Source organism: Gallus gallus, chromosome 28 (assembly GCF_016699485.2).
Source record: "Gallus gallus isolate bGalGal1 chromosome 28, bGalGal1.mat.broiler.GRCg7b, whole genome shotgun sequence".
Taxonomy (NCBI): Eukaryota; Metazoa; Chordata; class Aves; order Galliformes; family Phasianidae; genus Gallus; species Gallus gallus.
In genome coordinates, this window is record NC_052559.1 from 2,484,309 (window position 1) to 2,508,381 (window position 24,073).

The following is a 24,073-nucleotide window of genomic DNA, read 5'->3' on the forward strand; positions in this document are numbered from 1 at the left end:
TTTCAAACAGCATCACGCAACCGAATGAGAAAGGAAACGTTGCCAAAGATACTCAGCAACCCCGAGCAACACTCAAGGAAGACCTCTCCAAGCAGCACTGAAAGGCAGCTCAACCAGCTCTGCCATTCACGTGGCAATGCCTTTTTTCCCCCCCGGAATTATCAGGGCAACCCCCAGGTGTCACTCAGTGCTGTCCTCAGCAATAGTGATACCAGTTCACACACTGAATGCTCTTCCCCTGCAGGACAGTCACCTTGTTTTCTTGAACCTTCGTTGGAGTAGTCGTGTTGCTCTTGTTTTCTCGCTGCTGACGACGTCTAGCTGCCTCTTGTTCCTCCTGAACAAACGTTTTAAAAGACTCAGTGATTCGTTCCTGTGCTCCTCCCTTCCTAATACAGACCCCTGCCTTTCCTCACTTGGCCCCAAACTCTTCCCTCACTCCACTCCACCTCCCCATACCACGCACTACAGCTGAAGGTCCCTCAGTAAGCACTACAGTATCTTTACCCACACATCCAACATTCCATGTACCACTACATCACTATAAAAATAACCTCATGTGACTTCAAGTGTCAAAGCCATTAATCACCACCCAATTCAACCTTAACCAGGTCTGCACAACAGCGACTTCTCAGCTTTGTTTTCTGCTGGGCACTACAGACAACGAATCTCCTTCTGCTCATTAATGCCTTTCTGGTACCTTCCAGGTGAGGTTAAACTTGCACAAAGATTCAGACACCTTCTGCAATCCGAGCAATGCACCATCCAGACTTTATAATAAATGGCAGATGGAGGCACCCTCCCCTTTACAAACAAGGTAGTTCTACAGCACATAAATGCCACCTGATTATCAGTTTCTTTTTGCCCCTCGAATCTCAGAGGTCTTTTCTTCTCCCAAGCTTGAACAGTCTGTAATAACCCAATCCCAAAGCTAACCAGTCTGTTTGCAGGACTTGCTAAGTTAACCTACATTCTCCTAAAGTTGTAAGCTTTATGGCCTCGCTCCATCCCATCACTGGGAACACCACTGCCATCAGTTATTTCAGATGGATGAAGCCCAACAGAGTCCCAAAAATCCTTTGGCACTTTAATTCCACGTGTGACAGCACAGACCACAATGACTGCCAACACATTTCGTGTTCCCAATGGAAGTCCCAAGAGCATCAGCTCAGAGCACTCCTCATTTCCATGCAGTGGAGCACTGGGAAAGATTCAGACTATCATTTCCTCCTTAAAACTTCAGTGCTTTGATGAACAAATAGCTCTCTGTAGGTCTCCAGGGCATGCGAAGAACACCTGGAGGCTCCCCATTAATTGCCCGTTATAGAGCTCTTGAATGTGATTGTATTAGTGCCTGATGGTGTGTGGTGCTTCACTTCAATTAGCTCCATGCACACCGTTCCTCACTTAGCTAGAAGATTTAATTTTCCACCCATTCTGTACACCCTGAAGAAGTGACCAAGGCCCTCCTGCTGGCTTCCCCGTTACCCTGAATTTCCTACAGAAAACAGCTGAGACTTACCCTGAGTTTTGGATTTTTGAGACTAGAAAAATAGTTTTCAAGCTGCAAACACAAAGAGGACAATTAAGTCAAGACTGAAGAACACATAAGAATACACCTCAGTTGAAGACAAATGCAGACATTCTGACTGCTGCTCCTCCAGTAGGTGACATGGCAGGATGTAACCCAACCCCAACAAGGCTCTATCAGTTTCCCCACAGCCCATCCTCAGTTTGAAGCTGTATGAGACCTATCTGCACTCAGCAGAAGGTTATGTGCAGTGCAGCTCCTTCACTTACCCAAATATTTAGCCACACTGCGGTGTATCCTCCCCCAAAAGCACTATCAGACTGAAGCAGGCTTGGAAAATATCTTACCCTCCTATTGCAAGAAACACTGATAAACTATTATTTTTTCCACAAAAGTTGGTGCTTCTACAGAGTTGGTTTTGCTTGCTTTAATGAATCATAGGATCACAGAATGGCCTGGGTTGAAAGGGCCACAATGACCATCTAGTTTCAACCCCCTGCTGTGTGCAGGGTCACCAACAACCAGACCAATGAAAGAGAACAGTGGATGCATGAGCGCTGCCACTGAGCTCTGCTCAGCCCTACAGAGCCGACAGAGCAATCAGGATTGAGAAGGACTGCTAAGGAGCAGCGTGCTGCAGTGCTGTGTGATGCTGGCACGTTGGCTCTGTGCAGGTGCAGCAGGCAGAGCCCCAGCCTGCAGTGATACTCACTATGGTTCGGTCAATAGTATGCAGGTAGTAAGAGACTGGCTTCCCAGTCCACGACACAGAGCCTTTCAGTGGTGACAGCTCCACGACTCTCATTATAGTGCCAATATCTGCAGGAAGAAAGGGAAGTAATTCACTCACTGCATGCACCCAGCAGAGAACCTAGGAAATTCTGAAGCTCTGCCCCGTGTCTAGGACAGCTTACAGAACCCCATTCATCCAACCCATGTAAAGAGCACTGTATTCAGATCGACGACAAAGCAGTTTGACATTTGCTTTCTCACCCGTATTTGCTTTGTTCCCTAGCATTAGCAGGTCTGGGACATGCCCAAGTATTTCCATCACCACTGAGCACGGAGGCTGCCTCTTTCTTCAAGCTTTATGCTTTCCACTGTGTTTTTCAAACTATTCCACTGCTCATCCTTTAAGGCAAAGCAGCAGTTGGGCGCTGGGGCACCAACCCCCTCCCAGCCAAAGCCCCATCAGCTATTTCTCCATCACTTCAGTACCAGCACGACACAGCAGCTGGTACACACAGAACTGCAGTGCTGTGGAAGGTGGGGACCGCCTGGTAGCTGTGATCAGAGCTTTTCCACGGGAATAGAAGAGCACGTTCGCCACTTTGCCTCCTCTCTGCTATTTTTAATAACCACAGACTGCCAAACCCTGCAAAGAGGGAAGCTGAGGCAGTGAACAGCCAGCACTTAATGGTTAATGCAGCTCTGGATGCCATGGAAAACAGCATCAGGAAGGAAAATGGCAGTTTTGTCTGCCCAGTGCTCCAGACACAGCAATTGAGTAAAAATAACTCACAATGGCACTATTTCAGTCCAGCGCCTTAATGGCACGCTGCAAATCACTGTTCTTGAAAAGCAGTTAACCAAAACCAGTTGCCAAAAAGAAAACAGAGCTGCAGCTTTGCAGCTTGGGACGTTACATTGCCATGCTGCACCAGGAGGGGAACGAAGTGCTTTTTAAACCCAAGGAGTGTTTTACTCTGGACACAGCACGTTGCAGCGTGGATCATCCCACTGCCTCCACAGCTCTCAACATTAAGAACTGCAGGAAGGTCAGAAGCAAAAGCAACAGCACAGCGCGTGAGCAACCTCCAAACCTCACCCAGCTGCAGTTCACACACTTGCAGAGGATAACATTGGCAAATACCACGTCTGCTGCGTTCAGATGGAGAGAAAGAAATACACAAACATTGCTGGCAGCAAAACAGAGACAGCATTGGGGCACGGATGGGATGGGGCTGTTCGATCTGTTTGCAGCACTGAGGTCAAAGCACTCAGCAGCTGAGCACGTCAGCATCACTGCTGGGATCTACCCCTGTCTGCTTCTTGTTTGAGTGATTTAAAAGGCACTTCCCTTTGCTGTGTGTGCTACAGTAACACAACACAACCTTCCTACTTAACAGCTCCTACTGAAGAGCAGCAAAAGATGTGCTTGTGTAAGGACTGCAGCCTAATGTTGACAACAGTAACAAAAAGGGCCATCGTACCACTCAAGTTTCGACTGTTAATTCTGAAATTCAGAGGTGCAAAAGGTTTTGAGGACACAATTCTCCCACCTGGAAAAGAGAGAAAAAAGCAAATCAGTTTCCAGTTGCCTTTAGAAATGACCACAACCACAACCCTGCAGAGCCCCACATCTGCATTATTTACTTTGGCACAGAACTGTCCAATGGAAGCCACTGCTTCTCTGTTCACTCCACACTCGGTTTGCTTCCTTTTTCCCCAGAATTTCTTATTTTTCTATCTCCTGCTATAACACACCAAAACTGTGACTTATCCCAGTGGTTACAAGGGAAGAAGAAGCCACCAGAGCACCTTGGGTGACATCAGGGCTTCTCCTTGTGGAGCATACAAGACATCACCCGTGACTGCATCCCCATTTTAACACCAATTAGTTAACACACAGTGCCCAATGTGACAGTGTTAATGGGAGAAGCCATTAACTGAATTCAGCATGCAATGAGGGAAGCTGTGCACAGCCCCCACAGTGGGAAGCTCTGCAGTGCCCACAGTTGGGTGCCCCCACCATTAAGTGTCCCAATGTGGGAACCCCACAGCAGGTTAGGAGGACTCCTCCTGCCCTAAAAGCTCTGCAGGAAGGCTTAATGTGCAGAGCCGTTCCCAAGAGATCACCTAGCTGGGAGGCTGGAACAAGCTGATCCTTGAGGTCCCTTTCCAACCCAGAAGCCATAATGTGATTTTAAGTGATCACACGGATTCCTGGTTTGTGTTTGTACAGAAGCACAAAGCCGGAGGGGTCCCCAGCACAGCACAGCCACTCCTCTGTATGGCTCAGAAGGAAAGCCACCAACCTGGCAGTTACCACCACGGCCGGTGGGAAACCCACGGCAAAAGGTTTGGGGTTGGATTGGTTACCTTCCTTCATGTTGGCAAATCGCTCCTTCAGTTGGTGATCCACCTCAGGACCAAAGGCAAAATTATTCACAAAAATAACACTGCAAGATAACGGTGGAGTTAATTAATGGGGAGGGGTGTCTGGCACCGAGCACACCCACACCACCACCCCCCCACACCAGCCATAAGCATTCCAGCCCCCACAAAACCAAAGAACAGAGAGTTTGCTCCTGGCACTGCCGCACAGAGCAGTCCATAACCCTCAGCGTTGCCCAAATAATCACATTTGAGATGAGCAGTGAGGGCAGCCTGCTCCGACAGCTCCCCCCGGCACACAGCTGGCTTTGCACCGCGTCTGATTCATGACATCAGCAAGTTTCAATGCAGAGACAATGTGCAAAATATTTTCACTCCTCTCCCATGGTGAGAGCAAACATCAACACGACGACCGAGACCACACTCGTCACACACAGGAAGCAATCCTCACACACGCACGGCTCATCCCATTACTTGTTCACATTTAAAGTACAGCGGCGGAAGATCACAGCTGCTCTTCTGGCCCTAAAAGGGAAGGTTTGCACCTCCCATTGTTTGCACTGCACTAAACCCTAATCCCAGCTGAAGAGCTGCACCTCTGGCTGGGGTAGGAAATGCAGTGGGGGGTGGAGGGGGCGCTCCTGAAAGCATTGCTCACATGGGAATGCAGCACCTGCACGTAGGTATGGTGGTTTGGGAAAGAAACGGAACACATTATGGATCCAAAAAGAAAAGAAAACACCATGTGGGGGGCTGTGTCCACACGTCCCTGTGCTGCTCCCTACCAGCACCCCACACGTACACACTGCGTGCAGTGCTGGCACGCGGCTGCAGCACAAAGGGCTGATTTCTTTGCAAGAGGGCTGCTTGCAAACTCCCCTCCTCGTGCCTCTACGCATGAGACGTGCTCAGTAAGGACAATGTGTCTGTGAGCAGCAGCCAAAGTTATTAAAAACCACACATTAAAAAAAAAAAAAAAAAAAAGGAAAGGAGGAAAGAAACGTGCACGACATAAAATAAAGTGGAAGTCTTGTTGCTCCTTGGTGCTGGAAATTTGGGAAGCCCTGCCTGGCAACTGAGACTCGCTGGGGTTTCTTCCTGCTCCTTCCCAACACGTGCCAGAAAAGAGGCCTTGCAGCACAGCCAGGCACGTTAATGGGACCAGAAAACATCCAGGAAAGGAAAGGGAAAAGGAGAAGTGGCCACGTGTGGTTCTTAGTGTTCATTCTGGCATAAGAGCCCATGCAGAGCTCTGCAGCCCCAGGCAGGGACCTGCAGCACTCAGCGCTGCCCGCACGTTCATGGCAGCTCCTGGAGTTTGGTGGAGGTACTGTGTGATGGATGCAACCCCTCCACAGAGCTCCACAGGAAGAAATGTCCAAGATAACGAGTTTGAATGAATCCCCAATTTGAGCTGGAATTGATTCATTCGCTCTTTTGCTGTGTTGTTTTTGAACATGGGAATTGAGCCTGGCTGCAGGCATCCACAGCCAAGGCAACCCCTGAGACGAGTGAGAAGGAAAGGCGAAACAAGCAGGGGTCTCTTCTGAGTCACACAACCAGAATTTATCTTGGATACGCCCCTGGGTGTAATATCCCAGGACATGCATTTAAAGCCATTCCTCTCAACAGAAAACAGGATCTGAAGAGGCCAATGCAAGGGCTGGCAGATCAGCTTTTGGTATTTGCTACGGAAATTCTATAGAGAAGCTGGCCAGCCTCCCAATTTCCATCATACAGCCTCCCAAGCGCTCGGTTCATAAAGCAGCACTCATTCAATGGCTGCACTGTACCTTGTGTTTGCAATTCTCTCTCTCCATTCTTCTGAGAGGAAGTCACCTCTTTCCAGCTTAAAGATAAAAAAAAAAGAGACAAGAAACACAAAAACCACACAGATCAGTAAGTCAGTGCTGCTCCTTTCCCTGTGTCCCTTCCCCTTCTGCTGCCTCGGCCCACTGACCCCACTGCAGGATCCCCCCTCTACTCCCACCCTCTGATGGGGGAAATGGGGAAGGCTCTCCGTGTCCCAGCACACCTCCCTGACAAAACACAGGGGAACCCCCCCAGCTGTTCTGCACAGTAATGTTTGGATGTAAGAGGGGAATCTCAGGGCCACGCTGCTGTGCGGTGCCATGAGTGAGATGAAGGCAGCCTGGGGGAGGAAGGTAAGAGAGAGAGAAGTCACAAGCAGTAATATAATGAATTGATGACACCCTCTGAAGGGCAGGGGGATGACGGATGTGTCACAGGCTCACAAACATCACAGCAGCAGCGGTGACTGCTGAGCATCCTTCTGCACCTACTCCTTTGTTTGGAGAGGCACGAGCACTTTGCTTGCCAGGTCTAATTCCAGCTGAGTGACAGCCACGTGGCACCACACCATCGAGCTCTCTCCAAGCCTCCATAGCTGAGCCAGCAGACCCACAGCAGCGGAGCCGGGTGCCTTCCCCACAGCCTTCCCTTGCAGCACAGCAGCCTGACCTCACCCACAGCCACAGCCACGATGGCAGAGGCAATGCACCACAGGGCCAAGAGGAGCACATATGGAGTGGTCTTGGGAAGAGAGCAGGAACTCTGCACAGAGCCCAGTGTGCCCGAACCAGCTGAAAACAATGGGTTACAATAACCCAAAGTCGGTCTGTAGCACCCAGCAGACGGATGGAATAGGGTGTTAAAGCAGAAGGACCACCTACATCACCACACCTGCCCAGGGGGTGATGCATTTTCGATATCCCTGCTGTAATAAGAACAAAGCACACATTGGAGACTGAGCTCAGAGAGATCCAACCCAGCCAAGACGTTGCCAAAACCTGCAGCAAACACTCACTGCAGCCTCAGAACAGCTCTAAAGGACGTTATTTTTCTCAGCTAATACAGCAAAACATTACTGCTGGGGCTCTACGTGCCTTATTTAGAGATTGCGACCATCTCTAGATTCTTTTAAGGGATAATTCTGTTTTACTCTTGTATCCTGGTTGAGTAATCAAGACACAGCAGAAGAAAACCCACAAGCAAGGTAACTGTACTGATTGAGCAATGCTTTTTGCAGGGCAGCTTCTATCCTGTTGTCCTCCACGCAATGCAGTCAGTTCGTAACATCTTCACAGACCAACAGGAGAAAGAAAAGCACTCCAGAAACAACGAGGTGTGATGCTAAAGCCATAACCTTGCAAACGAACAAAGAACCAGAATAACACGAAACCACTGTGAAACGTGAAGCTTCATCTGAAGGTCTTGAAATCCAACCTGTCTGAATCCTGACTTACTTGGATCCAGTTACACCATGCATCCGTCTTACCTACATCGTTTGGAAAAGAACCATCGTAGCCAAAATCTCCATTCCTTAACCCAATAGAACCTATATGGAAGATGCTCCCTTCGTCCACTTTTGCAAAGCACAGACGTGTTATAATTCAAATGAACCACAGCACTGCTGAAGCCCTTCCATTTCGGTGCTGGAATGCCACCCTCGCTCCTACTTTGCCAACAGCTGAGGGAAAAACCTCACCAGGAGAAATACTGAGGTACTGAAATAACCAGATGGTCCTCTGTGGCTGGGAGAAAACTGCTTATATTTTCCCCTCTGGGTGGCAGACAGTGATTCTTGGGTCAGTCATCTGCATTCTAAATAGAGCACAGCAGCAATCCGGCTGGGCTATTTCTGACCACCCTTTTTTACCTGCTGTACTGGGGAGCAATGGGGTCAACAGTGCCGAATGATGGCTTAAGGAGAGGAACGAAGCCCTTACCATCAGCCAACACAATGAGCCCAACGAAACTCCCCCTGAATCCCGCTCAGTTCCATGGCTGATACTAACTGTAATAAGTGGGAGAGCAATTCCACTCCTGCCCGGGTGCAGCACTGGTAATGCCAGCAGAAGGACACAGTGCCCGCATAGGGATGCACTCAATCTCATCCCACCAGTGTCCCCACCCCCACTGTGTTCCTCCTCTCCCCGAGAAACGTAATCTGCTTAGTAAATAATGAATGGAAGGGACCATCTGTAATGCAGATATTTTCATCTGATTAGACAATGCAGGAGACGTGCTTTATCTAAAAGGATAATTAGCTCGCCGAAATCCGCTTCAGAGAGCCGCCAGCCAGCGCTGCTTCTAAACTTAGAAGGGAGAACAGGTTGATATTCAGGTTCTTCCAATGGCTAGCTCTGCTCTATGGGGAGCACAGAGCACGCTCAGCAGCGTCGTGATGGCAGTGAGGCGCCCACCCCACGGAGCAGAGCAGCTCGGGGAGGCTGAGCCCCTCTTCCTTGGAATGGGTTGCCCAGAGAAGCGATGAGTGCCCCATCCCTGCAAGGACCCGAGGCCGGGAGATGGGCTCTGAGCACCCAGAGGAGCTGTGGGTGTCCCTTCTCAATGCAAGGAGTGGGACCAGACGGCCCTTAGAGCTCCATTCCAGCACAGCTTGTTCTCTGACTGCTCAGAGGAAGGCTTTGCTCTCACCCTGCACAGACCAGAGCCATAAATTCGCACGCAGCTCCTCATTCCAGCAGCCTCCGTGCAAACACTTGGCTCAAAAAAAACCAACACAGTCCATTCTGCCTGGTAAAGTACACACGGATATTTTTAGGTTCCCTGTTCTTTTCAAAAATAACCGGAGGCATGGATCCAAACCTCTGAAACGTGGCATCATTTCAAAGCCACAGGGGATGTTTGGAGGCCCTTCCGAATACCAAAACATTGCGTTTCCCGCTGAAATAGGGCATTCAAAACTATCTGGGCCATGCAGCTCTGCTGCCTCCTCCTTACCGTTGAGCAGTGGGGTTTTTAAGCACGGCAATGCCCATTACTGCCCCAAACCAGCAGCTGGAATCAGGCATGGAGCGGTAATGCTCCTCCTGTGCTGGAGCTCAGAATGGAGACCAGGCTGGATGGGGCACGGGGCAGCCCTGCCCACGGTGACCCCTAAGGTCCCTCCAACCTGAGTCACTCTGTAATTCAGTGACCCCCTCTCCTCCCGCTCTGCTGAATGGCCTCAGCAAAGCAGCACAGGGGCAGCAAGGGCAGCCTGAAATATCACTGCATGGGAAGATGACTTCCTGCTGCATGGCAGTGCCCCACGTACGTGGTGATGGCTCTGATGTTGGATCCACATGAGGATATTTACACAGCTGGAAACCATGAAAAGCCATCCATCTCTTAATCGCAATACTGCTTTTTAATGTGATGGCTGCACACGTGCAGAGATTCCCCAGGACAGGCCCTCCAAATTATCCAGACCTGATGGCCTCAGAAAGATCTCCAGTTCCCTCTGCGTAACAGTTTGCTTTAAAAGAATGGGGTGAAGCTGATCTGGGAAACTTCTGAGCGCAGCGGGGAGAGAAATGAGCAGATAAGGGGAGCTGAAAGGAAATGGGACACCCCGGCATAATGCAGGGAGCTATAATGGATTCCCTCCCAGTACAACAGAGAGGAACAGCAAAGAGTATTCATTAACCCTCACTGATCGAGAATCAGACATGAGGAAAGCAGAGGAGCAACTGAAACTGAACAAGAAAGGCATAAGGATGCAAATACTTAAAGCGAGTTGAAACATTTCAACTGAATATAAAAATGCTAAGAATCCTACCAGAAAGTTACTGCAATGATTTTCTTTCCCCAATTAGAATCATGAGACCGAGCAGCCTGTCACTTAAAATGAAACTCAGCTCACTTAGAAACAGGTTTATGAGACAGGCTGACCCACACGAGCTGGGGGCAGGAGATGTCCCACGTCAGCATATGCTGAGCAATCCTTCCCCTACTCCAGAATGGCCATTCCTGCTGGGAGCTGCAATGATCGCCCATTGGCAAAAGAGATTTTCTTCTACCATTTGTTTGCCAGCGTGGACAAAATGCAATGGAAGCTCTCATGACTGCCTGAAACATCAGGGCTGAACCCCCAGGTTAAGCTCAGCTGACTGCAGACTGTTTCAATCCACGCTTATTCCATCTCCAGCAGATGGAACTTTGGGACCTCGCTTTCCAGCAACGCAGAATGCACAGGGAAAAGAAAGAGAAATTTTATTCTGAACTTTTTTCTTTTTTTTCCAGAAAACCAAGTTATAAAATCTAGCACAAAGGAAGGAGCTTTGTTTCCATATAGCACCGGATTCCGTCGCTTGGAATGCGCAGTATGGAAATGCGTGCTGCCTAAGGCAATCAATATGCTTCCAATATTTATTCCAAGTTCCTCTCCTATTCTTTAAATTGCACAGCTCATAAGCAGAGTATCTTCAGTAACGGCTCCTTTCATGTAATGCCAGCTGGGTGACACAATGGAAAAATGCCATATGGCCACTTCATGAAGAGCGAAGCATTCGCAGTGTTTCCACAGCAGGAAAGAGTTAGCAGCTCAATATCAATCCTGCTACAAAGCAGTCCCACAGCAAGCCCAGCGTGCTGCTGGAGGGGCCCATGCTACCCAGCCAAGGCACTTCAGGGACAAAGTGCACAGAGGTGGCACTGCCACCTTCTCAGCCTAACTCCTAAAGGGAGAGCATCCTTCATCTCTTGGCAGACCTCACAGAAAGGGCTCAGGGCTGCAGCAGAGCCCCAGAAGATTGGGATTGGCTTGCTGCAATGACTTGCTACTTCATCTGATCCCACGTTGCTGGAATGAGGAGTGCTGTGTGGTTTAAACCATTGCAGTAACACAGCAATGGCTCTGTAGAAAGGAAAAATGGAGAGCAGTTCCCCCCAGAAATGTGCAACCTCTGAGCAAGAAGAGTGCCCCTATGTCTGTGGGCAATGAGGGAACAACCCCGACCCATCCATCCTCTTTCCTGAACATGGGGACTGTATTTTCCCAACCAACACTGTATTTTCAGAGCTCCCAGAGGGCTGCTGTTGTGCTGTGACTACAGAGATTTCCCCATAGGCAAGTGATTAGCTGGAGAGCAGCTTCTTAATGACAAGAAGGAAAGAAAAACAAAAGGGATGGGAATGACACCGAGCAGTCTATGGATCTGCACAAGCTTAGAACTGTTATTCTGGAGTGAAAAAGACATCTCAGAAGTGGAAAGCTCCTGGAGCATGTGCCCCCAGCCAAAGACAGACAGGTGCCTGTGATGCCCCATTGACTTCTGGTTTAGGTTCCATGCATGGAGCATCTCATCCCAACCCTTTCCAGGGGACAGCTAACTGCTTGCCATCCTTCTGAGCCCACACACCCACCTGCAGCTCCACTTACACACCATCTGCCCCGCTACCAGTCCTGAGACTCCCTGCCTTAATCTCAGTGCTGCTCTTCATGCAGAATTTCAAGCCTCTGCAGCACCAATCCCACTGATCACACCTTCACCTGCCGGCAGGACGCAAAGCTTCAACCTTTGTTTGTTGCAGGAGGGCTCAGACACCTGAGCAGGGGCTGCCACGTCCACATCACACGAGGGAGGTGGGGGAGAAAAGAAGGGATTAACACAAAGAGAAGACACGTGGCAGCCGGACACCATGACCAACAGAGTGCTGGAAGAATAAACCTTCCAACAACATCTGAAAAGCCCTGAGAGCACTTCCATAACACCACGCCAAATAATAAATGAGAGAAGGGAGGATATCTCAGAGAGAATCATCCCCGAGATCAAGGAAAAGCTGGGAAGCAGACACGACTCATACTGCTGCTTTGCTGGTGAAGGGCTGAAGAGGGCTTTGCAAACTCTGTACATCAGCACGGACCACAACGCTTTTCAGCTGAATTGCACTCACTGTGTATTCTGCATGTTTTTTCCCATACCATTTCATCCACTTTCTGAACTCTCTGTCCATCGTCTGGAAGAGGGAAGAGAAATAAAACCACCTGTTAGGACAACTTGGTGCAGTGAGACATCAGTGAAAGCAGATAAGCTCTGACAGTGCTCAATAACCCCCTCCCCACCATCCTTTCCCCCATTAATACCCAAGGGATACAAGGCAGACATTCACTGCCACTTCTTAACAAAAAGATTTGCACCAGGATCAAGACAAAGCTGGCAGTTTCTTCTTTCCCCCACCCTTTTCAGCAAAATTACACGTTATATGCAGTGCAATCTGAGCTGACGCTGCTTCCCACTAAAAATGGCACAACCTTAAGTAGCTGCTGTGTTGTGGTGCATAATCCCACAGAGTAGGAGGCACTGAATGCATCCAATCTAAGCCCAGATAGCAAAGCTTAGACGGGTCAGCTGGGGTGAAGCAGCAGAAAGTGGCATGCAGAGTAACTGCAACAGAGAGTAGAGGGAGCACCAATTTGCCAGAGCAACAAGGAGTGCTTCCAGCTGCATCCAAACAGATTGGGGTTGCAGTGGATGGAAGGCTGTACGACCCAGCCATACAGCTGGCACCAGTCTTCTATTGGCCAAATATAGGAGAAATTAACAAAAAATGACAAAAAAGCCAGGCCAAAATGGCTTACTCTATATTGGCAGTGAGGGTCCACCTATACACCAGGTGTGAAAATTAAACTCAAGTGTCTGAGAAGACTCAAAAAAACCTCCTGTATTTCCAGAGTTTGACTCCACAAATGAAGGGCCGAAATTTGGAGGCAGCAATGAAAGGAGATACAGGAGAAAGCACGGCAGCTCTGACTCCACCAACATCTGAGATGTGCAGATATCCATCACAGCTCAGTGCAACAGTGTGTGCAACAGATGTGTGCTGAAACTCTTTGTTTCTCGAGCCCCCTCCCTAAGCTCTGTAGGACAACACACCAAAGCCAGAAGTATTTTCACGTGCTGGATGTATTTTGAACTTTTATTCTTCAAGGGCAGCTTCACTAAATCAAACCCATGAGACTCTTCCTCTTCAGCTGAAGGTATTCAAAGCCATCTGCATCCTTTCCTTACCAAAGCAGCCAGAGATGCGCTGCCACAGCCAATCTGAACTAGAAACTTAATCCAATCTCTCCCACAGGTGTCTGTCAGAGCTGGGGAGAACTGGGGAGGAGAACTGCTCCACACAGCTCAGTGCAGATCAGCTGCATGCAGGCAGCAGCTGCTCAGCTGTTCCATCTGTAACCAGCAGAACAGCGCTGTACAATTTGTTCAGCCCATAAGCCTATGAAATATTGCTGCTGTTCTGCAACAGAAGGCACCCCATGAGTTAATACTAATATTTAATTTCTGGGTGGTGTTTTCTGTTGTGTTTGTTGGTGGGTTTTTTTTTTGTTGTTGTTTGCTAACCATTATCACTAAGGCCTTATGTTTGCACAGTGATGGGGAGGGGTATTAGTGCAAGTGAGAACCTAACATTCCCTCTTTAACATTCATCTCTACACTGAGCTCACTATTAAATTCAGATAGCGACTCTCCGGTGCAACCAGAAGGCTCACACAGAGGGGATGCACGATGCTCCAGCTGGAAATTTCCACTGGGTCACAGGAGGAGAAACAAAATGGATTTTCAGATCGTTGTCTGATCCTCCTCACCACTGCGTTTACGCATTTTTGCCCACACCACTTAAAAGGAGGATCAGGGATTTGTTTTTCCTTCACAAGGCATAATTTTCTGGCCTGCACTGACTGAGTCAGCTTATTTTAACAACACGGAGGGGTACGTTTCTGTTCGGACTGCTGCAGAAAGTAAACTTTGTATGGTAAGGCATGACTAACCTTGATTGCCTGCTTGCAGCTCGTTTGTCTCCCAGGATCGCCTTGGGATTGATTATCTCTTTGTGCCCCCATTGGCACAGAAGTATAGAAGTTGAAAGAAAACTGCCTGCTTGCCTACACATTATGGCACTGGTGTAAGATTTCCTCTGGCTGCACACAGCTACCAACCAGACAAGGCACTCACAAGCCCTGTTGGTCAGCCTATCCCAGCTTAATAACCGAGCTGAACTCCAGCTGTGGGACACCAACAAGGGCCAACAGTGCCTTAGGCAGAAAGACAGCCTTAAAACCTCCTAAGAACTGTCTGTTGAGTCAATTCCTTCCCAGATTTGCTTAGAGTGCTTTGGTTTCTGACAGCCCTCTGCATGAGGGCCATTTCACACCCACAAGTGCAGGGGTGTAGGTGAAGCCTACACTGCATTTCCTCTTGAATAACTCCTACATCACTATGGTTAGAAGCACGCTGAGCTCTCAGCAGGCACAAGGAAAGGACACACGCTCCCCCCCCCAGGCATGCTGCACTCCAGGGCTTAACCTGAGAAATAAAAGTATGCACATTGCTCACTGCAAGCCACTGACCTCAGCGTATTTGGCTGGAATGTCAGCTTTCTCCACACCATAGTGATGTTTGCAGTTCGTGGCTGCGGCCACTTGAAGCACCACCTGACCCACACCTGCAGGAGAGAGAAAACAAACCTGAGAGAGGGTTCCAAGAGAGGAAAGCAAAGAGTCATCAATGGGAAACATGCAGAAAGTCCCACGGGTTCCATCTGTTCTGCAATTCAAATCATGCATCGCTGAAATGAGCCCCATTTTCCTACCAGATATGTTAAATGCTAAGAACCCACCTTCCTGTAAAAGGAATTTGCATCCCAGAGAGGGAGAATGTACTGCAGTTTAACTTCTCTTACAGAAGAAAAAAGAAACATGGTACAACAGTTTTGATGCTTCCATTTTTCAGTACTTTGAGGATAACAGCATAAAGACCACAACACAGCAATGTGCATTGATAAACATTAATGGCTACTGCTGTTAAACACAGCCCATGTTTACCATCTAACAAAGGCTCACCAAGAGCTACAATTACACCAGTTCCAGTAGCATTTCCTCAAATGTACAGATTTCAGACTGTATTTCAGTACACATTAGCAGCACAAACACTCAGACAATTCCCACCTCAGCCCAGAACAATGTTGGTCACATTCCTAAGCTGTCACTGTGAAGACCAACCTGTTTGCCCAGCACTATGGACACAACTCACCCGAAATGCAGCACAACGCCTGAGAACAACAGAAGCTTATTTTCCTATGGGTTAATGCAGAGCACTGCTTTAGAACACATGATCAGATTCAACACTCAAAGACAATTTCAGAAGCAAGCACCAGATCAGCACTGAAAAATGCATGAACTTCCCATCCCAGTTCTGCCTGCACTGCACGCTGCAGCAGCACTGAGCTGCTCCTACACCCACCTGAGCAATGCACGCCCTTCCCTCCATCCCAGCTTAAGGAAAAAAAGGGAAAACAGCACTTTGATTTCTGCCTTTACAAGTGACCCCCATTCTGCAGGTGCTAAAGCAATGCCATTCCCCATCTGCTGAAGCACTCGGTTGGAATACATCCTGCCTACGTCCGACGCAGCGCCCATTTCCATCACACCAATGCAGATGACCACATGGGAAACGAGAGCAAACCTGAGCAGATCCCCCATCTGCACAGAGCCAGGCTGCTGCGTGCAGAGCCACACTGCTGCGTGCACGTCACTGGCTGCTGGCAGGAAGCAGTGCTGCTAATTGAAGGGGTGGAACTGCTGCCTTTAAGCCCTCGCCACCAGAACACTGCTGGCACAATGAGAGCTCTGCTGCTGTCAGGGTGTTTTGTTGGTTGACTTTTTTTCTTTCCCCCTTTTTTTTTTTCCTCCCCCCCCCCCCCCCAAACCCAAACTCCCATTTCACACACACACAGATTTTATACACATGCAAATGCAGATGTACAGATTTCTGTGGGGTGGGAGAAGAACACGATCTGAGGAAGAGCTATTTCCCTGTTTCTTACTCCTGAAGGAGGACAAAGACCAGGGGGAAGATATACACACACTGCTATGACAGAAATCACAATGCAGCATAACAAGCTATTAACCTCGCCTTTCTTTGGCCCTTCTTTCTGTGCTGCAATTGCCATTAGCTTAATGATGACACACAGCTACCAGCACACAACAGCAGTGGCCACAGCACCTGGGGGTGCAGCCCCTGCTGTGTGCATGCAGCTATAGGGAGGTCATTCCCATTACTGGTAGGAAAAGCAGGCTTTCATTTATGCTGCTCTCAGTACTGCACTGATCACAGTTTTCTAAAGTTTACTCCATCAGTACAAACTCAGGAACAACATTCTGTTTCCAATCGTTGCAGTGTTCCAAACACTGGAAGCCAAAGATTTGAAACCAATCCTTTCCTACGTGACTCTTTACACTGCGGATATCCACACGGATGCCCGGGCCCCAAGGGAAAAGAGGGGAGAAGGCAAGCAGTAAGGCCAGCACAAACACCACATCTCATGGTATATGAGCACCAAACGCCTCAGCTTGACCACAGCCTTCTCGTTCCACCATCAGCAGCTCTGCAAGACTTCAGCTATCACCTTCTTCAACCCTCCTGAACAAACAGCCACCAGTATTCTATGGCCTTTTTTGCTGTTGCTTTTTTCCTCAGAAGGAAAGCAGTTTGCTGGACCTGATGGCTTTCTGCAGGTCTCAGTTGGCCATCAGTCATTGGAACAGGAAATTTAAGATGTGAGTTGCACAGAGGGAGGAAGGGGTCAGGAGGAGGTGATCCCTGACTGCAGACACACTGGGATCTGGAGGGAGGATGGCTGTCCTGATGGGTTGATATTTGTTTTCTGAGAAATTAAATATGTATTTGTTCATATTTTCCCTAGAAAATAAGCTTTCCTGAGTCATACCAGAACCAAAACCAAAACTTCACCTACAATTTTAAGACCAATCCAGTAAAAGGGGAAATTCTTATTACTCCTTTCCTGCTCAAAACCAGATCTCAGCGACAAAAAGAAGAACATCGTCTCCTTACTCAGTATATATCTGTTCCACATGGGTTTGAGTCATAGCTGGTTTCTCTACCAACTCAAACTTCCTTTTAAAACTCCAACCTACACACGAGAGGCAGTTGCAGTCACTCGGTTGGATTTGTGGGGTCTCACAACACAGCTGTCACAGAAGTCTTTTCTGACACACTGAGAAGTACATCAGAGGGGGGAAAAAACTGCTTAATTTTCAGATGACGTGCCCAGCATTTCATGGGAGAGGAGAGGAAATCACATCTTCCTATATGAATGGCATACACTGAGTTCACACAAGACTGATGAACACTTAAAAATGGAATGGCTGTTATATTTTTAGCATCTTTTTTTTTTTTTTAATATTGCTCCTTCTTTGGAAGTGTATTCACCAACAGACACGAAGAGCTCTCTGTAAGAAGGGCTCATGGCACTTGCAGGCCAACATCTCACCACAGGGAACAAGGTCTGGGACATCTGCTTAGTCTGCTTAATCCTGTTGTGAAAAGCAGAAGCATCACTGGGGATTAACTAGAAAAGGTGCTTATTCTAGAACGTAATCCTCAGCCCTGGTTTACTTTCCAAACGTGAATTTATGACAAAAAGGAAAAAAACAGCGAGCAAAAAAGAATAAACCCTTCGGTTATCAGTCACTCACCGCTGCCCAAGTCGACAAAGAGGTCGTCCTCTGTCATTTTAATCTCATCTATCATCTGGGCCACCAGGTCGAAGGAGGTTTCTCCATACACCTCTGGGGAGAAGGGCTCGTAGTTGTTGAGTTTCTCGGGGTCGGTCACCGAGTGGTTGTAAACCTGCTGCAGGATGTGCCGGAGGAGCCCGTTGGAGGGACGAGTGTTCAGCTTCATCGGTTGGGTGGTTCCCTTCCACTGCACAGAAAGAGCACGAAAGGACGTTTTGGTGGATGAAAAACCGAACGTGAGCCAGCAGTGTGCTCCTGCAGCTCGGAAAGCAAATGGGATCCTGGGCTCCATCAGAAGAGGGGTGGCCAGCAGGGACAAGGAGGGATTGTCCCTCTCTGCTCTGCCCTCGTGAGGCCCCATCTGCAGTACTGCGTCCAGGTGTGGGGCCCCCAATACAAGAAAGGCAGGGAGCTGTTGGAGAGGGTCCAGAGGAGGCCACAAAGGTGATCAGAGGGCCGCAGCACCTCCCCTACAAAGACAGGCTGAGGGAGCTGCGCTTGTTGAGCCTGGAGAAGGGAAGGCTGCGGGGTGACCTCAGTGCAGCCTTTCAGTACCTATTAAACAGGAGGGGAGGCAACTGTTTGAGAGGGTGGATAACAGCAGGACATGGGGAAATGGTTTGAAGTTGAAGGAGGGAAGACTGAGGTTGGATGTCATGGGGAAGTGCTTTACTGTGAGAGTGGAGAGGTGCTGAACAGCTGCCCAGAGAGGCTGTGGATGCCCCGTCCATCCCTGGAGGTGTTCAAGGCCGGGTTGGATGGGGCCGTGGGCAGCCTGGGCTGGTATGAAATGGGGAGGTTGGTGGCCCTGCATGCAGTGGGAGGGGGCATTTGGAGCTTCACGATCCCTGAGATCCTTTCCAACTCGGTCCATTCTGTGATTCTGTGACAGGAATCCAACATGAGGACGAGCAAATATTAGTGAACTAATAGATCACTTCAAACACCACTGCTAGAAATAAAGGGAAGGTGAGAAATCAACGGAGCTGAGTTGTGAGCACACCTGGAAAAGGCGTGCAAGTTTGTTCACCCCTTTTGTATTTACTGATCGCCACCGAACTGATGTTGGCTGTAACCTCAGCGTGAGAGCAGCTCAACTTCCACTGGGAATTGCGGGGTGGGAGGGATCATATGCATACAAACAGGAGTGGCAGGAAGGAGATGGAAATCGAGCTTCCCTTGTTTCTTCAAACGAAACACCCAACCCCAAACACAGCGCTAGGAACGTCTGCCTTTCCCCTCAGTAAGGAAAAACCAAAGGGGCAGTTCCAGAATGTGGCCTAAGCGTTCCTATGCTTGAGATCCGGGTGGCAGGAGGAACATGAATTTACATACGAAATCCAAAGAGTTTTTGGGGAGCTTCAGGCCCAAAAAGGACGGACAGAAAGTCCTCTTGTGCTGCATATATCCAGTAATTCCCACCAGCACAATGGAGAGGAAAAGAAATCCACCTATAACTCCAAAATCAAACGGGCTGCTAACATTAATTCATTACTCATGGTTTACTTCCTTCAATTCACCCTTACAGAAAAAAAAAACACACCTTGTTAAATCGGTCTGAGATTACGTTCTGGTTTCCCCCATCAGAGCAGCCCTGCAGCACAGAGCAGAACTGAATGGCAAGCACGGAAATTCCTAAGCCATGGATCGCTGCCATAACACACAGGGGGCTTCATATGGATGGCTTAAGAGCCCATAGGCCACAGATTTTCACATGCAAAAGTAAACCTATGTGATAAACCCCTGTGAAACTTCTGCGAGTGAAATACGTGGAAACCTTTTTTCGGCCCCCTGAAGGGAACAGCAAAGTGCCAAAGGAGCACCAGAATGAGAGCTTACAAACCTGCATTTAGGGGAAAAAGGAAACAAAATAAGTTACTATGCTTTTTTCCTCCTGTAAGACAGCCCCTCCGATAGTAACTCTGTGATAGGTGGCCAAGGAGGGATCGTGCAATAAGAGATTTAAACCCCCTAAAGAATGGAAGCCCCAAAGTGCCAGGGACACCACCAGACCACACCACGTAACCCAGCGCTCAACCCCTGATGGTTTTTAGGTGTTATTCACTACGTGTGAGCTCAAAGCAGTGGGATAAGCACCGTGGCACAGCAATGGCCAATACGTACCAGCTGATGGATGCTGTCGATGGCGCGGTTGTACTTGTCACACAGCCGCTGCATGCTTTCAAAGCTGTGGGGAGAGAGCAGGGGTTAACAAGAGGAGGGCAGAAGGCAAGCCTGGAGGTACAGCTTTCAGCCCTTCTGTCATCACAGAAGCTGATCTATTTAAGGTTTGCTTCTTGCAGGACATGTAATTACTTGCACGGCTTTAGGACACTGCGTATTTCTCAGCAGAGCAGCAGTACATGACAAAGAAGCAACAAGTTCTGCAACCTGCTTGTGCCGTGGAAAGAAGAAAGGCCCTTCCATTTTGGAAGCTGAGCATTCCTATAATATTAGTTCCCTTAGTGAACAGGGAAATTACTGAGCTTAAGCTCTGATTTACGAGAAAATCTGCAGTTCTCATAGCCCACTACTTATTTTCCTCCACGCAGACACACAGAAATGTAAGGCATCTATATGCTGTTCTCCTTTGCTCCATTGAAGGACTTAGGGACAGGGGTTGGTGGGAGGTGAACAGTTGGAAATGATGATCTTAAAGGACTTTTCCAACCAGAATGGTTCTACGATCAGCACTTCATGACAGCGGCTGCTTCGTGGGTTGCTCAGGATTACAGTCAGTGCAGACAGATGCCTCCATGGCAGAAGCTTAGAGGATCAAAAAAAATTCATCTCGTGCCAGGGAGGAAAAGATATTGCTAGGAAATGAGCATTACGTAACCAGATTCGATAAAAAAAAATAAAAATAAAACAAATAAGGAGTTACAGGAGCAAGATAATTAAATCATGGCCATCCCTGAACCAAGAAGCGGGGAGCAGGGGACGTAGAAAGAGGTGGCACTGCAATCAAGCAGTTAAAATGAGACAGAGAGGAGGAAAAGCAGCTTAAGCAGATCATGATAGCAGTACCTGCATGGGGCTCGGGAGTATAACCAGGAATAACTTACAGAGGGATGGAGTTTCATCTGCAATCCTCATTCTACGAGTTTAACCACGCTGTGGACCTGAACAAATGCAGTTTTCCCCCATGCACAACTTGAATGAATTCTGCTTTTCCCCACAGAAGCAATTAGGGAGGTCTCTGCATGCTACAGCTCCGGGGTCAGCTCTTTCCTGCCTCAGTGCAGCAAGTCCATGCATGCAGACTCACCCCAAGGGATGCTGCAGGCTGAGGGTCTGCCCCCGCCAGCCCCAAGGTGAACACCACGCACTACACATTCATTTGCAGCTCTCTGTGGAATGGGCACTCACACGCAGCACAAGCACCCCCAACTAATCCTAGCTGCCCAAGAGAGCAGTAGGAATGGTTTGCCTTTTCATTTACCCCCCACCCAAACAGCATCGCGCTCCTTCTGAACGCTGCACGGAGGAGGGAGGGGGAGGTTCAGCTCCCACAGCCCTGGCAGGAGAAGGACTCAGCGCTGACAGACAGCTCTGGCATGCAGCTTTCCAAACAGGAATTCGGAGTTACTACAGAAGGAGAAACCTCGGTGCCATTCAGCTCAATACGGGCTGGACGCAGTCCAACAGCGCAGATACCGATCATTGTTTCGCAGTGAGTAATTCCAACGTACGCAGCAGAGCTCAGCTTTCTGCCCTACGTGGTTTCCTATTATGTCCTTCATCCAACAGCCTTTTGCCAATATTTCTGTTACACATTTCCCTACTGAAATAGCTCTGCCAGCTCCAGAAGAGAACTTTGGTTCGTAGTGGGTAAGAATAAGCAGTTACCAACAGACTCAGTGCACACCGTGCTGGCCTGTCCTCCTGCTGGGAAAAAGTCTTCTTTTCTCACCTTTTTGTGTCATAGTCAATTAGAACGTAGTTTTCCATAGCAAGCTTGAGATCTGGGATTTCTTCACAGACCCACCTGGAAAGAGAGAAGGAAAAGAATAAGAACAGCATTTCCAATTAGCTGTAATAAGGCAGCCTGTCTCAGTTCTAGACTGGCATTGCTATATGTTGAGACAGAATGCTGCAGCAGACATGAAAGCACACAGTATTGTTAGGAGGAGTGCAGGCAGCACAAGATGCTAATTGGGAAGCTGCAATAGTCCATGTTTGTGTGGAACAAACAGCGAGGTGCCTGTAGACATTGGCATAAAGCTCTGGAAATGGCACAGCTTCAAATTGAGGTGATAAGTGCATTGAGTGCATCTGAATATACCCAGAGCTATGGCTGATGCTAATCTAACATAAAGCATAATGCAAAAATAAAAACAAATGCAGTATTTTGAAAGGATTTTTAATGAGACTGACACTGTAACAGCTCTGACAAAGGGGAGGGTGGAGAAGACCTCTCCTCCAGCAGCCCAGACCACCATCACCAGCAGCCATTCATCACAAGGATATTCTCTAAGGTGCTTTTACACTTGACGTGACCCAACCCAAAACAGATTTGCCAAAGTAATGTTGATAAAAGATCTCTTCCTTGTGCTGAATTAACAAAGCCCCAAACGCTGCTGCCATTAGGAGGGGAAAGCTCAGCCCCACTGGCACTGCATCTGGCAATGGCGCCTCACAGATGAGATTCTTGCTCTCGAAATATGGGAAGATGGTGAATTCTTTTCCAAGCCAACTGAAAAGCCACGCTGGCTTTGCACAAACCTTCCTCAAAAACACCAAAACAGGGAAGAGTTACCATCACCACGACAACCCAGTGCATGCCATAGGGAGGACAGAAATGGGAATGGCAGCGTTTCCTCTCCTTGCACCATGATGGACGCTTTAACATGGGGAAAAGGCATGATGAGATCCAGCTGTTCTGGTTCCTTCTGCCTGATTCACCCTTACTAAATAAATATACACACAAATTAAAAGATAGAACTCCCCATTCGATCCCAATGCCTGACTGTCTTCTGGTGAATATCTACCTATCTTCCCCCAACAAAATTTACAACTTTCCCAGTTTTTCCCCTAAATTAGGCAAATGGGCACTCAACAGCTGCTCACCCGAAGAGATCAATAGTTCTCTGCATTCTTTCACTCAAGGCTTTCATAACCATGCTGTGGTCACTGTGCACAAGGGAGGCAAAAGGCTGCACGGAAGCCTTCCAACAGCCCACTTGCACTGCAATCACGCTTGTAAGACAGTTGTGAAACACCTCCTTGGCCCAACTGCTTTCTTACACAAGCCCCCTCTTGCCTACAGGTAGCACAGCACTGAGAACAGCACACAGGACTCTGGCAATTGCTTCCAGCACCACCTTGCCCATAATCACACCAACAAAGCACAACACAGGCTCCCCAGGCACAGAACTTCACCAGCATCAGCACAAGTGAGCTGGAAGGACAGCTTACATCCAGAGTTTGCAGTTGGAAAAAGAACATTTCTTCTTTAGAAAACAAAAAGCTTGAGCTCCAGCCTCCAGCATGGCACCCGCACATTCTCTCCTACCACAGATTGTGGTCAAATATTATGATTTCATCTACATGAGTGATGTTATCAGCAATACTGCTAAGCTTTCCCACTCATGCTGGGAGCAGCTTGCTGGGCCATATGGGATGACCAGGCTCCAAGCTCGGGTGGCCACGCAGGCAGGACACCGCTCTGTGTTTCATCTGCACCATCCAACCAGGCAAACCTGCTGCCCTCCTTTATATCCTAAGGTGCCCACTCACTGTGATGCAGTCACGCACAAGAAAGGGTTCCACTCTGCACCGAACACTTACCGAATTGTCTCAATGATTTCATGAGCAGCATCATGGTGTTTGTCCTGAAATAAAGCAAACAAACAGGTATTTTCAGAGATGACAGGTGTGCTGTGTTTCAGAAGGCTACAGAAATTGCAATCTTGTTCATGATACAGGTGACAAGCACACAAGGGAAGGAGTATTTGATTGCCACCCGAACCCTTAAACCAATCCAAATGAGACCATTACTTTGGGTGTTTACTCAACAGAACCAGAAACACACATCACAAGTCACTGCAAGGACGTGCCCCAAAAGCTCACGC

At 48.5% G+C, this 24,073-nt stretch overlaps 1 protein-coding gene across 8 annotated transcripts in view; it reads right to left on the reverse strand.

Moving 5' to 3' along the window:
* Positions 1-24,073, reverse strand: part of DOT1L (DOT1 like histone lysine methyltransferase) — a 58,833-nt gene that overhangs the window by 22,847 nt on the left and 11,913 nt on the right. For all 8 annotated transcript variants that reach the window (XM_046904647.1, XM_040653667.2, XM_015299868.4 and 5 more), the window contains exons 2-13: positions 23,790-23,833; positions 21,913-21,987; positions 20,124-20,187; positions 17,958-18,186; positions 14,811-14,905; positions 12,353-12,415; positions 6,442-6,497; positions 4,634-4,713; positions 3,745-3,813; positions 2,244-2,350; positions 1,523-1,564; positions 254-337 (exon numbers count right to left, since the gene is read on the reverse strand). In XM_046904647.1, the coding sequence (XP_046760603.1) occupies positions 254-337; positions 1,523-1,564; positions 2,244-2,350; positions 3,745-3,813; positions 4,634-4,713; positions 6,442-6,497; positions 12,353-12,415; positions 14,811-14,905; positions 17,958-18,186; positions 20,124-20,187; positions 21,913-21,987; positions 23,790-23,833 (1,008 nt within the window). The remainder of the gene's footprint in view (positions 1-253; positions 338-1,522; positions 1,565-2,243; positions 2,351-3,744; positions 3,814-4,633; positions 4,714-6,441; positions 6,498-12,352; positions 12,416-14,810; positions 14,906-17,957; positions 18,187-20,123; positions 20,188-21,912; positions 21,988-23,789; positions 23,834-24,073) is intronic.